Below are 14,073 nucleotides of genomic sequence, written 5' to 3'. Positions count from 1 at the left end.
TGATGTTAGCCTTGATAAACAAGGTGCACACTTTTGCACTTTGTGATGGATTTGATGAGCTCGTGAATGTCTCCATGGTGATCCTTGATGTGTACTATAATTGTGGGTCGGTCGAGGGTGGTGTTGGTTCTCAAATCTGAAATGATAAGCATAAGTTTGTACTAAGCTTTAAAAGAAAAGGCGTCCCTTTCCCTCCATATCTAATGCATTGGTTACGTTCTGAAAGAAACATATAGTAAAATGGACTGCTAATAAATAGTTTCACCAACCGCACATTACACTGCTCGACTTGCAACTTATATACATGTATATATATATATACGAAGCCATCGGGGTGAGTGGTTCTCTTCATGCTACACGAGTCACCGAGTTTCACCACATAACAAAAATTTCACCACACCGTTTAATAGCAACAATGCTAGAAAGAAGAAATAGAAAAATGAGAGGCCAGGTAAGCTTGAGAAAAGGAGACATCAGGAATGAAACACGTTGGATCAAACAAGACAGACTTGCTCCAGCAAGCGATGCTTCAACGCCACACCTTTCTTTCCTTTGGATAATGAAACATCCAGGTTTCTGCATGAGGAAGAAATGTAGCAACATAGCAGAAACACATGGAGATACGTGCAATGTAACCTGAAGCTTACTACGAGCGCGTAGTTCATGGATAGGCTTGAGTAGTTGTGATGCGATCGTAGACTACTGGACAAACAGGGATGGTAGACTGACCGCAAGGTTTTGGTTTATCTGGAAAGGAAAATTGTGACACGATAAGGGCAAAAGATGCTATGATCGGCCTTGTTGCCATCTTCTCCCGGTGGTGGGCAGGCAGCCTCCGACCACCACGCGCGCCACGCTCTGTCCTGCCGGGAGTGCTCCCAGCCATCGCGGCACGTCTTCCTCCACCTCACCACCTCTGCACATTTGCCTCGCTCCTCAAACTCTGCGCAGCGTGCGGACCTCCCCACGGGCCGCCTCGTCCACGCCCAGTCTCGCGGCAACGACGCTCGGCTTGATGTACGTGAAGAACGGGCTCACTCGGGTGGCCATGGAGATGGTGGCTCAGATGCAGGATGAGGACGGGGACTTCGACACAGAGACGAGCTACGTGTACATCAAGAGGAAGCCATTGAAGTCTTTGAAGACACAACACTACATCATCAGCATCATATCAGCATCATCGGAGGCCATGGCATCAACATACGAGGAGACAGCCACGAGCGCCAAGGAGAGCCCGACGATCGGCGCAGAAGCAGAGGCCCGGGCGAGCTCCAAGTCGATGTACTCGAACGTGCAGTCGTCCTTGTCCCACAGATCGGAGCTCGACGCCTCGGCCGCCGGTTCTCCGTTCCGCACCCCGCCCCCGCCGCCTTCCAGCGGAGCATTGTCCACCGAGGAGCTAGCCAGCAAGGAGCTACTGGTGGCTGACGCGGCAGTGCTGAGGATGAAACAGGAGGAGGAGGAGGCCGACGATCAGAGCATAGTGTTCCTGCCGAGTGCCGAGCACCTGCTGCACCGCGAGGAGCGCCGCCTCCAGCATGTGACCGCGACGTGAGCCAAGGATCAGCCTCAGTTGATCCTATCAATAAGCCGAGAACGTGCTGGTCGGATGCGGCTTCCGACGATGTGGACAACAGCTATGGCGTCTCTCCCTTTGTCCAAAAAAGATGTCGTCTCTCCCGACGGTAATTCCTGGGCGCTTTCTGTTATGTGCCACCGACGTGTTCGCCATTTTTCTGATCACCAGCATGCCGCGTGCGTAGTTCGGTGCAAAGCTTTGTGCCGTTGTCTCCTGCGAAGTCTCAGCTGAAGGAGATGGCTCTGCCTGCAAAATTTCCGAGAGGTTCTGCTGACACAAACTTGGCACACATCTTAGCATGGCCACGAGTTGTTTCTTTCACCGGTTCACTTATGCTCTGTTTTACTTTGTCGGTGCAGTACATCTACTGATGAACCATTACTTTCTTGTGTCATCAACGCAAAATTCGCAGCAACACTGAGTTTTAAGATGGTTCCAACGCGAACTTCGCAGCGAGATCTAGTTTTCTCAACGTAAACTTCGATGGTTCAAAACTTCGTTTTGTATCCATCACTGATTATGATCAGGGAAAGGGTGTTTCTAGTTTTAAGAGATCTTCAGGGCAAACCAGAACGAGACCGAGTCTGAGATAGACCATGAAACATTAGCGTCTTGGGAACGCTGATTTTAGACCTAGTGGAGAGAAAGCACGGACTAAATGTGAACCAATCACATGCTGTAGAGTTGGACAATTCTATCACATTACATTGTCTAGCACTAGACGGACTAGTGTGATGTGCATACATCTCATAAATGCCACATATTTATTTACTTGCACCAACTCGCATGCAAGAAAATAAATCGTTTGTCTTGATCAGATGTAGAAAATTTTGACATGACCTCCACTCTATTCCATAGCATACCCCTTGCACACAGTGACGGCGCCACCGTAGGGGCTGGTATGGTCGGCCGCCCCAGGCTGTGATGTGCGCCACAATACTAGTACAAATCTATTCGTCTGTCGCATTAGTCGACCTATTTTGGATGAGAGGCACAAAACATGATTAGTACATCTGTTTTGAACAGAAAAAGATTCGTTTCTAGACGTGGGCTAGTAGAACACGGCCCACATGCAGCAAATAATAAACAATTCCCAACCAGCATTCGTAAAATATATAGCCGCACTAAGAAAAGCAGTCGTAAGAGCATCTAAAACAGGACTTGGCAAATCTGGGCCCTCAAACGCCCGCGTCCGTGGACATTGATCGGTCACACCACAAATAATCCATTCCACATCCGCGTACCTCATATCCGGCACCCTATATCCATTCTACCCGTCCAACGTGATAAATTACTCTACGTGATCAAACCACGGACAACGAAATCAGTATCAAATGGACTACCAAATGCACACAGGAGTTCATCAAGCCCACGTTTACATCATCCAAAAGATCATCGGAGTCCCCCGTTAGACAAGTTCTTGACTTAAACAACTAAGAATATATAATAAATGGAGGAGGGATGTCTTCACCAGTTCCTCGTCGGGCATTTGCCCTTCCCGTCGCCGGTGCAACTGTAGGCGTCCGTGACTAGTTGTCAAGAACCTTGAACTATTATGCACCATTACTTATGTTCTCTCGTTCATATTTGAATTCTGTGAGTTTTGGTTGAGTAGATTTGCATCCGTATGTTAAAAAATTTAGACCTTAAATGTTTCGCCCCGGTTAAGTTCAATTACTGGATTCGCCACTACTTGCACACATTTCATATTTGCAACATACAACATTCACAACTTCCATAAGCATCACATACGCACCATACAAGCAACCATGGCATGGTCATAAACCACAAGTATATAAGTTAAGTCACACATACCACAATCGTATAGAGTCAAGTCACACATGTCGCAAGCAATTAAAGTTAAGTAATAGGTCACGATGAAACAACTGTTAAGGACCACGGTTACAAATTAGGCTACTTATAGTGGGGAGTATCATATACTATTATCATGCATATAATACTAGTGTATGATACTACCTTCACAGTGCATAATATCATAGATGATCTTATTTATTGCCATGCATGACACATATTAGTATAGCATTTAATATGATAAAGTATCTATCTATGTTAGTCTAACCCTCTCTCTCTTCTTTAATTATATGCCACATCAGCGTGTTTGGTAGTCCCAAGTGCATGATACCGGTTAAAATACCACCACTATGGCGAGATAACAACCTCTGCGCGTATAGATTTCAAGGTATTTATTCCATGTTGTAAAACTCACCGCCATCCTTAAGCATGCGACTTGAAGAAAAATGTATAGCTTCCCTTGCATAAGGTTGATAAGGTTCAAATAATTTATACTGGTTTTGAGCAAAGCGCGTGGCTGTCAGAGTAAGTTCTAACACACACACACACACACAGATATATATATATATATATATGCGTGCGCGCAGATTGCCTTGGCATACGCTCCAGTCCTAATTATGTTGGCGGTTCGCACCATAGGAGCCTCTCCACCGCTAATTAGCTGAGGGTAAAACCCTTTGAAGAAAAAAGTAACATATTTAATTGGTTACTATTTCTGCTCCGCGACGTCCCGATTCTAATGTCCCTGATCATTGGCAGTAATAGGGATAGAATAAATGATGATGAATTACTACATGTGCTGTACCAAGCAATGAATCCATCGGCTCGTACACTAGTAAAACCATGCTTATATGTAGTAATGAATTACTATATGTCCCTTTCTCTCATATTGGCAGTAGTAATGGTGAAAGAAAAGATGGTAATGCGTTACTAATGTGACTCAGGAAGCAATGAATCCCTCGGCTCGTACTCCTATAAAACTTTGCTTATATGTAGTAATGAATTACTACATGTGCTTTAGTCTCAAATTGTTAGTAGTAAAAAGGATGGCAATGTAAGAGAATGTTTACCAACGAAAAAATTAGAGATGGTTCCCGGCATCCGGTAAACCTAGTAAGAAATATGCTGATTGTAGTAATGGATTACTACCTTGCTCTTTTCGTTGTAAAGTACACTTGAAGGATAAAAAAATTAAAAACTGATGCGTGAGCAATAATCCAATTACTATCTTTACTATCTTTCCATAGCTTATTACTACACACCCTAATTATGTGACAGGCAGAGAATCTACAGGTGCAGTAGTAATCAGATTAACTTGGTTACTATATTCTCTGCTGATTTTACTATCATGCACAAGACAAAAAAGGTGGTTATTCCCAGCAAAGGCATGCGTAGTAATCATTTTCCTACCATTACAATGCTACAAAGGTTTTAGCAATTAGGCGGAGGGCAGAAGCGCTAACTTCCCGGCAGCAATGCGCATAGCCTGACCAATGCACGGGATAAATGATTGTGTGCTCAGGCTCACTTTAGTGTAGAATGGCTTATTCTACACCCCCTAATAACGCTATGTACAAAATCTAGTAAAACGGTGTACAAAATGTAGTAATTCAGAAAATATTTTTTTATCATCTAAGTTTGTAATTTACTACATTTTTACGAAAATTACTATATTTTATATAATGTTACTATATTTTGTATGTATCGTTACTGGGGTGTAGAATAAGCTATTCTACACTAACGCTTATATATATATGGCAACATATCTCGTGAATCCGAGCTATTTGTGTGTCCGTGTATCCCTTTTCTTTTCACCCCCACGATCTTAATCGTACGAATTATCAGAGTTTGTGGTAATTTTACACTTACACGCCCGCCCTCCGACTAAAAGCAGCAACTTAATTTTGCAACAACACCCCAACTTCTGTATGCGTCGTGCGCCGCCGCCGCCGCCGAACTGCACGTACCTCTGATCTCGATCGACTTGATCCTGACGTGCGCCGGCACCCACCCGGCCGCCCCCATGCAGGTAGCATTCCAATCCTTTACGTGCTCCTCTACTCCCATGTTAACACTTAACATGAACCAGACAAGCACCAACAAGTGCCCCATGCTTGTACTTCCCCGATCTGATCCATCTCATGTATAACTGAAATATTCTGCTGCAGCGGCGACTAGAGACGGACAAGTAGCAAGTACCCCTTGCAATCAGAGACACGCGGGCATCAAAACTTTGAGGTAAAACAACCGACAAATTCAGTCCTTGTGTATACATAGTGTATTTTGAAAGGCTAATTGTGTAGTTACATGTGCAGAAGTATGGATCCAATCAATAACATTCAAATGCATATGAGCCCGGGGGGATTTAGTACGCCCAAAAAGAACACAGCCATACCTCTCTTTGTAAGTTCAATTTGCACTAACAACTGAAACTATGCATGCATTTGCCAAAAAATACTGAACGCATGAAGTTACTTATTTCCGTTTATTCTTGACATTGCAGTCTTCTTCTTTTACACCTGAATGTGATGAGCATTTGAAGCCTAAAGTGGGTATGACATTTGAAGGACTCGAGGCCGTGGAGAAGTTCTACAAGGCATATGCACATCAATCAGGTTTTGGCGTTCGTATTGGACAGCAGAAAAAGATTGAGAATAAGGTGGTCCGGACTAAGCGTTTCATGTGTAATAGAGAAGGATTCAAGTCAAAAGATATTAAGGAGATTAATGACCCCTTGAGGAAAAGACGTAAGCAGACAGACACGCGATGCGGTTGTGATGCCCATATATTTGTTAGACTTTGTGGGGAGAACACCTACAAGATAGACTCATGGATTGAGCATCATGTTCATGGTCTTGTATCACCTGATAAGCGTCATTTGATCAGATCCAATCGTAGAGTTAGTGAGAGGGCAAAGAATACTTTATACACATGTCATAAGGCAAGCATTGGAACCTCCCAGGCATACAGGCTCCTGCAAGTTAGCGAGGGTGGAATTCCGAATGCTGGGTGCACAAAGAGGGACTTGCAAAATTACTATCGCGGACTCAGGTATAAAATCAGAGACGCAGATGCTCAAATGTTTGTGGCCCAATTAGCTAGAAAGCAGGAAGTGAATTCATCATTTTTCTATGATTTTGGGGTGAATGATGAGGGGAACCTGGTGCGTGTGTTCTGGGCGGATGCCACAAGTAGGAAGAACTATAGTCACTTTGGTGATGTGATATCCTTCGATTCTACATACACCACTAATCAGTACAACATGATATTTACACCATTTACAGGGGTTAATCATCACTTACAAAGTGTCCTTTTTGGTGCTGGATTCTTATCAAATGAGAAGGATGAGTCATACATTTGGTTATTTCAGACCTTCCTAAAAGCAATGGGAGGGGTAGCACCTAGACTCATCATAACTGATGAAGCTGCTAGCATCAAGAATGGTATTGACAAAGTTCTTCCAGCCACTATGCATAGGTTATGCATGTGGCATATAATGGAAAAGGTGCCTGAAAAAGTTGGACCTTTGATTAGAGAAGATTCTGAATTTTGGCCGAGGTTGAACTCATGTGTTTGGGGTTCAGAAACTGCAAGTGAGTTTGAATCACAATGGAATTCCATCATTATAGATTTTGGGTTGGAGGATAACGAGTGGTTAGCTAAGAGGTTTACCATTAGAGATACATGGATACCAGCCTACTTTATGGATATATCTCTTGCGGGCTTGCTCCGAACCACTTCAAGGTCAGAAAGTGCAAATTCTTTTTTCAACCGTTTCATTCATCGTAGGCTTGCTTTTGTTGAGTTCTGGCTTAGGTTCGACACAGCTTTAGAATGCCAACGTGAGGAAGAATTAATGGCAGACAATAGAAGCATGCATACCACCCCACAACTATTTACGCCATGGACAATGGAGAAACAAGGTAGTGAGGTATTCACATATGAGGTATTCGAGAAATTTCAGCTACAAGTTATTGCTGCTAGAGATCATTGTTGTGTTCAGGGTATTGCACAAGGTGTGGGGTTAAAAATGGTGACCCTGAGAGGTCGATCTGATAAGGTTAGGGAGGTCTCCTATGACACTACAACCATGATAGCAAATTGTCCGTGCAAGTTATTTGAGTCAATCGGTATTCCATGTCGACATATTATCCAAGTGTTGAGGATTGAGAACCAAAACGAGCTTCCCAACTACTACATTATGAAAAGATGGCAGAAACGGTGCAAGAGGTAAAAAATGCACGTCAATCAATTTCTTATTGTAATTTCAAAATCATAGGACTAACAATATCTTTTTTGCTTTTCAGGGAGAATGTTTATGATGAACAGGGGAACCTACTAGAAGAAAAGCCCACAGATTCACTAGATGCAGCCACGAGAAAGAAGATTTCGACTGTACGTGATAAGATGGAAGAGCTGATTCAAAAGGCAAAGCACTCAAATGAAGGCATGGACTTCTTAACATCAAGTGTGTTGAGCATTGAGGCGCCTTTAGACCAAATGGTCCCTGCAGCCACACAGAACACTAGGCAAGAGGAATATGAGGCTTTTATTGGTTGTAATATTCCTACAGAAGTTCATATACATCCACCAACTGATGTTCGTACCGTGGGGAGATGCAAAAGAATAAAGAGTGGAAAGGAGATCAAGGAGGGTGATAGGAAAAGGAAGGACAAAGAAGCGAAGTTAAAGGTTGCACGCTTGTGCAAGACATGCAAGCAAATGGTGTTTCATGATAGTCGCAATTGTCCAAGCAAAACTATTCAAGGGAAAAGGAGCTTGATTGCGGAAGATGTGCAACCAAATGGTGCTTCCTGATATGAAAAATTGTCCAAGCAAATAATGATTTAATCTATGTTATATTATTTGCAATTTGATATACTGAAGTCATATAATGGATCAGAATTTGTGTTATATCCAATTAAAGTTTAGTTGATTTCTGACAAGTTATGATGCTTGTCAAATTGTTACAGAATATTGAACATATGTATCCACTTAATCTTTTTCTACCAAGTATGGAAGCACGATGACATTTCTGGTTTCTATGTAACTTGAGAGGCTGTATAGTGGCAGTACATGCAATTTTATTGCCCCTTCATATCTGTTAGATGGTTAAATATGAAGCTGAAGTTCAGGATTTCAAATGTTGACCATGCTTGCTGTTGCACCAATATTTTTCCTCAGACTAGCATCGTACAAGGACAAACAATGCAATTTTGTCAATATATTTGATCAACCAAGACCTAGGGCAAATGTTCAATAAACTTTTCATAGTGTCGCGTCGCTTATATGTTTGATCTCAAAACTGAACAAACACATCACAAGCCACTTCTTGTAGTTCAGAAGCTTTACTGAACAGTATTTGCTTCAACCACAATAACTCAGAAAGTTTCAACACATAATGGATCTAGTCACTTCATGGGAACCTTTCAAACTGACTTTTTGCTTATGGCATTGATCTCAAAACCGGACAATGATGTTGCAGACCACTTCCGTTAAGTCAAAAAAGGTTGCTGATCACTACATGTTTTGACCACATGAAGTCACCTATTTTTTCAATGCATAACTGAACTAGTCACCGAATTTTTTTTCACAGTAGCAGCGAAGGCTTTTTTCTTCAAATCATCAAATGCCAAGCAAACTGACAGGAATTTCACTAATATGACTATGTGAGCAAGAATTGCACTAGTACAATCTGTTACTCCAGCCTACAGCTTCAGGATATAAGCAAACTGACTTCATATAGGATACAAGCACTGCACTAGTACATCTTCGGCATGCCTACATCTCTACAGGCTACAGGCTATAAGCAAAGCAATTAAGCATGACATGCCATTAAGCATCGCACTAATACATCTGCTACAGTCTCTTCCTACAGACGTCATGCTACAACATCGGGACTGTCGTGGTTGTAGGAGGCTATCCGGGGGTGTTGGCGCCGCATTTGAGACGAGTCGTCACCGTCACGGAACCATCAATTCGCCATGGCTTCGTCGTTGAGACGGCCGCCGGATCTCCGTTGTTGTCGCTGGTCGCCGTTGTCGTCCCTTCTTGGTTGCCGTCGCAAACGGACTTCATGGGAGCCGTCCAGCCCAAGGTTGCTATCGCACGAGGGCTTGGGTTGGGATTTAGGTTTTGGAGCGACGGCGTGCGGGATTTGGCAGCAGAGGATCAGAGGATTTGGGGCAGCACGAAACGACTTGGGGACCTCGGTTGAGGATCGTGGAGGATAGACTTTTTGGGGGGTTTGCTGCAAAATAAATGGTTGTTAGGTCCAAAAGCGGGCGGCTAATTGTAAATGTTCCTGTTGCTGCACGGGAGGCGCATGATTTAATGTTAATGGCTGAGATCACAGGGATACATGGATACACAATAAGCTCGGATTCACGAGATATGCTGCCTATATATATATATATATATATATATATATATATATATATATATATATATATATATATATATATATATATATATTGGCTTGACAACGTTAAAGACAAAATTGAGCTTAATATTGAGATTAACTTATATTTCACCAGGTTTGTGTTATCTAACAAAATGTGCATGCGGTAAATGACATAGTATCCACATGTGTTGGTACTTGGTACTAGTCGGCTATTGGCAACACTATAGAAAAAATGTTGCTAAGTTGCTAAATTTGGAAAGTCTAGTAATTATTTATTATTTCTTGAGAATATATCTTTGGGCGATGAAGTATGAGATAATTGTTTGAGAGAGTACTTGAAAATTTCTATTATAGCTCAAAGTACTATCTACACCCTCCCTGCATCTCCTGCCACGGTCAACATGAGTTTTGTATGCGTTCATCGTACAAAAATGTTTCCAATTTATGCAAAACAAAGCAAGTCTTTACAAGGTAATTGTGACTAATATAATTACTTATATGTTGCGAAAGTATCTGATTACCGCTCCCCCAGTCTTCATGTCACTTAGTTTCCTTGTAGGAAACCAATCATACTATTCTTAAAAAAAGGAAACCAATCATACTGCCCAGTTCCACTTGGGCATTTCCGTTCCTGAACATCATTAGCTGCCGTTGACTGGTCACATTGGCATTAGGTAATCATGCGGGCCTGCATTTCTACTTAGGCATGTTTGTAGTCCCTAAGTGTTTATGGTTAGGTTGTTGAAGCATCGTCACCTCAGCGAGATGGCAAACACACTAAGGATATGTGTAGTTCAACTCGTTGGTAAACAAAGGCGTAGTTCAACTCCATCTCGGAGTTGTGGAGAAATATGAGCCTCGAGGACCTTGGTGTATAGTTAGTCAGATTCCGGGATGGTTGTCTTTTTGGTGAAAAGTTTGGGGCTGGCTCAAATATTATGTTGGTGTTTTGTCGTTGCGAGGTACCCCTTTTGTACTATTATGGAAGACAACGGGAATGGGACACTTCAATACACCAAGGAAGTTGTACCACAACGCGTGTTGCTTCGATGAGACATTGTTTGCTACTCTCCCGAAACCATCAAAAAATCATGTGAAATCAGGTAGGCGGCAACAGTGATATTCATGTTGAAAAGATGTACAACAACTTGACGATTGCTGATCTCTGGAGTGTTTCTTCCTCATTGCAATTTTGTCCCGAAAAAACCAGAGATGCTTATTTCTCGCGAGCACGTACACTAAGTGCCGCCGGCCCGGTGACGCGCACATGGTATTTGACAATATGCCTGTCCGAGACCGCGTTGCTTGGAACGTGCTCGTTGTGCAGTTCGTGAGGAACTGACTCACTGGGGCGGCCATGGTAATGGTGGTTCAGATGCAGGATGACGACGGGGTGTGGTGTGACTCCGTCATGCTCGTGTCCGTGCTGGCCGGCTGCGCTGACGCACATGAGCTTGGGATCTGTCATGAGGTGCACACTTTTGCTGTCAGCACCACTGAGGCTCTGGCATAGTTCAAGACGATGGTGGGGGAGGGCGTGGATGTGACTGACATATCACCTGTTAGGAGTGCTCGCTAGCATGTCTTTCTCCACACCTTCACCTCCCTTCTCAAGCTCTGCCCACAAGGCGCCTTCATGCCAGCTATAGTGCAAGCTCCTGCACCGGGGCGCTTGCCAAAGTACAGTTAACCAAGAGAGAACTAGGTGAGTTGGTGACAAGCCTAAGTCTGGAGTATGGAAAAAGAAAAGGCGTACCTTGCCCTCCATATATAAATCATTGGTTACATTCCTTAAAAATCACCCCACAAAATCGACCAGTGATAAATAGTTTCACCAACCACTTCTTACATGACTTGCAACTTATACAAGCAGTTTTAAGATGTGTATATATAAGCAACCATCATGGTGAGTGGTTCTCTTCAAGCTACACGAGTCATTCAGTTTCATCACCACATAACAAATTTTGTCCTACCCTTTATAATAGCAAACAATGCAAGAAAGAAGAAATACAAAAAAAAGAGGCTTGCTTAGCTTGAGACAAGGAGACACCAGGAATGAAACACTTTGGATCAAACAATGCTTCAACGTCGCACCATTCTTTGCTCACGAGCTAGAGAAGTATCACATGTAGTGGTGGAGCTACGTGCAAGCAAAACCAGGCCCTGGCCCGCCCAACTTTGCTGCAAAAAGAGGGCCGAAAAAGAGTAGGCCTAAGGGTAAATCTAGGCAAAGTTCGCAAGAATTTTTTGGCAGCCTTTAGCTTGGCCCGCCCAGGACTATGATTCTAGCTCCGCCGGTGATCACATTGAGATACGTGCAACGGTGCAAGGAGTAGTCGTAGACACATTGCATGTTTCTGGCTACCCCCTCCCGACAAAAAATATGACGCGATAATAACTCGAGAAAAAGGGGAAAAATATGTTATTCTCGGCCTCGTCGCCGTCCCCTCCCAGCGGCGGGCAGGCCGGCTTCGACCACCACATGTGCTTGAGGTCCACGGCCGCGCGCTCTGATCTGCAGGGAACGATCGCCGCATTCGCTTCCATGTCTTCTTCCTCCACGCCCGTCTCCAGCCCCGTCCTCCGCACATTCACCTCGCTTCTCAAACTTTGATCTACGCGCGGGGTCTCGCCATGGGCCACGCTGTCCACGCTCAGCTCGCGGCGCAGAAACCCGCGGAGGTGCTCACGGCGATGGCGAGCACGTACGCCAAGTGCCGCCAGCCCCGCGACGCGCGCATGGTGTTCGACAATATGCCTGTCCCAGACCACGTTGCCTGGAACGCGCTCGTTGTGCAGTACGTGAGGAATGGGATCACTATTGCAGTCATGGCGTTGGTGGTTCAGAACGGGGAGCGGCCTGACTCCGTCATGCTCGTGTCCATGCTGATCGGCTGCGCTGACGCCCAGGAACTTGGGGTCTGCCGTGAGGTGCACACTTTTGCTGTCGGCACCACTGAGGCTCTGGCACATTTCAAGGCGATGGTGGGGAAGGGCATGGATGTGACTGATGTGTCTGTAATGGCAGCATTGCATGCTTGTGGCGAGCTTGTGTATCTTGATCAGGGAGCTATTTGTGAGGATTGGACTGGAGTCAAATGTGCCAGTGATGAACGCGGAGATCACCATGTACTCCCAAGTGCAAGAGGACCGACCTTGCTGCTGGTTGCCAGGTATTTGATGAGTTGGGTTACAAGTCACGGATCTCATGCCGTATTCTCAGCTTCACGCGGGATGGAAGGTCAGATGATGCGAGGAGGCTCTTCTTCAGTATGCAGCTTGCAAATATGAAACCTGATTCGTTTACTCTGGTCAGTTTCATTCCCGCCGGTGCAGACATTCTAGACCCATAGCAGGCAAGATGCCTATAAATCCCGACATTAGTGTTTATGGTGCAATCTTAGGCAATTGCAAGTTGCACATGAATCTAGAATTGCCAGAAGAATCAACAGAGAGGGTCTTTGAGCTAGGGTTAAGAAGAGGGTGTGTATCATGACCTCCTAGCTAACCTTTATGAAGATGCTTTAATGTGGAAGGATGTTGGAAGGATGAGAACTGCTATGGAGAAGAAATGCCTCTAAAAGACTCCTGGATGGAGTATTGTGCAGCTCAAGAAATGCCCCCTATGTCCATGCCTATTCATGAACCACAAATCACTAGCAGACAAAGGATATTTATGCAAGGTTTGCAACGCTATAGAGGAAATTAAAGTGTGATATGTGCAAGACACTGACTTGATACATGATGTAGAAGATGATGTCAAGTCGCAGTTACTCAATATTCACGTAAGAATCTTGCGGTCGAATATCGGCTCATTCGCACAGCCGCTTGTACAACAATTCACATAAGGAAGAACCTTCATTTGCACAGCTCCTGGTACAATAATTCAGATATGGAAGAACCTTCGAGTCTGTAACGACTATCACAATGCATTGCAACCCAGCTAACAATCTCAAGTGACAGGATGGGAAGTAATCATGAGAGTTATTCAATGATTTCACCATTTAAAGGACGAAAAATGTTCATGTGGTGACTACTGATAGTGAAGTGTTGAAAGCAGTCCGAATATGGATTTTGAGATGATACAACTTCACACAACTAATATACATACTATAAGATTTGAATATCACACTATCAGGTGAAATAACTAATTGTATGTTAGTACCCTTGCACTCCATAGGTAAAGCATTGGTTACGTTTATTTTTATTTTTCTGGTGTGGGGGGTGGGGGTGGGGAGGGGGGAGGGAGGGAGCATTGGTTACCGTTCTGTAGAAAGCA

General features: G+C 44.0%; 1 protein-coding gene and 2 pseudogenes across 1 annotated transcript; all 3 read left to right on the top strand.

Moving 5' to 3' along the window:
- Nucleotides 1-1,624: 1,624 nt before the first annotated feature.
- Nucleotides 1,625-8,209, top strand: LOC109752750 (protein FAR1-RELATED SEQUENCE 5-like). The gene is made up of 3 exons (XM_073503787.1): nucleotides 1,625-1,685; nucleotides 5,863-7,621; nucleotides 7,699-8,209. Exons 1-3 carry the CDS (start codon nucleotides 1,625-1,627, stop codon nucleotides 8,207-8,209), a joined length of 2,331 nt encoding a protein of 776 aa, XP_073359888.1.
- A 3,876-nt stretch (nucleotides 8,210-12,085) lies between these two features.
- Nucleotides 12,086-13,309, top strand: LOC109752749 (pentatricopeptide repeat-containing protein At1g11290, chloroplastic-like; annotated as a pseudogene).
- LOC141028061 (pentatricopeptide repeat-containing protein At1g11290, chloroplastic-like) lies at nucleotides 13,156-13,834 on the top strand (annotated as a pseudogene).
- Nucleotides 13,835-14,073: the final 239 nt, after the last annotated feature.

Source organism: Aegilops tauschii, chromosome 7 (assembly GCF_002575655.3).
Source record: "Aegilops tauschii subsp. strangulata cultivar AL8/78 chromosome 7, Aet v6.0, whole genome shotgun sequence".
In the NCBI taxonomy this organism is placed as follows: domain Eukaryota; kingdom Viridiplantae; phylum Streptophyta; class Magnoliopsida; order Poales; family Poaceae; genus Aegilops; species Aegilops tauschii.
This window is presented reverse-complemented; position numbering and strand designations above follow the sequence as displayed.

What these genes read in the sequence shown, in the direction of transcription:
- LOC109752750 (XM_073503787.1), top strand. Translation starts at nt 1,625, where the DNA reads ATGTGGACAACAGCTATGGCGTCTCTCCCTTTGTCCAAAAAAGATGTC. An exon ending in AGATGTCGTCTCTCCCGACG is followed by an intron (nt 1,686 to 5,862) that starts GTAATTCCTGGG and finishes GAACGCATGAAG; the next exon opens with TTACTTATTTCCGTTTATTC. An exon ending in TGGCAGAAACGGTGCAAGAG is followed by an intron (nt 7,622 to 7,698) that starts GTAAAAAATGCA and finishes TTTGCTTTTCAG; the next exon opens with GGAGAATGTTTATGATGAAC.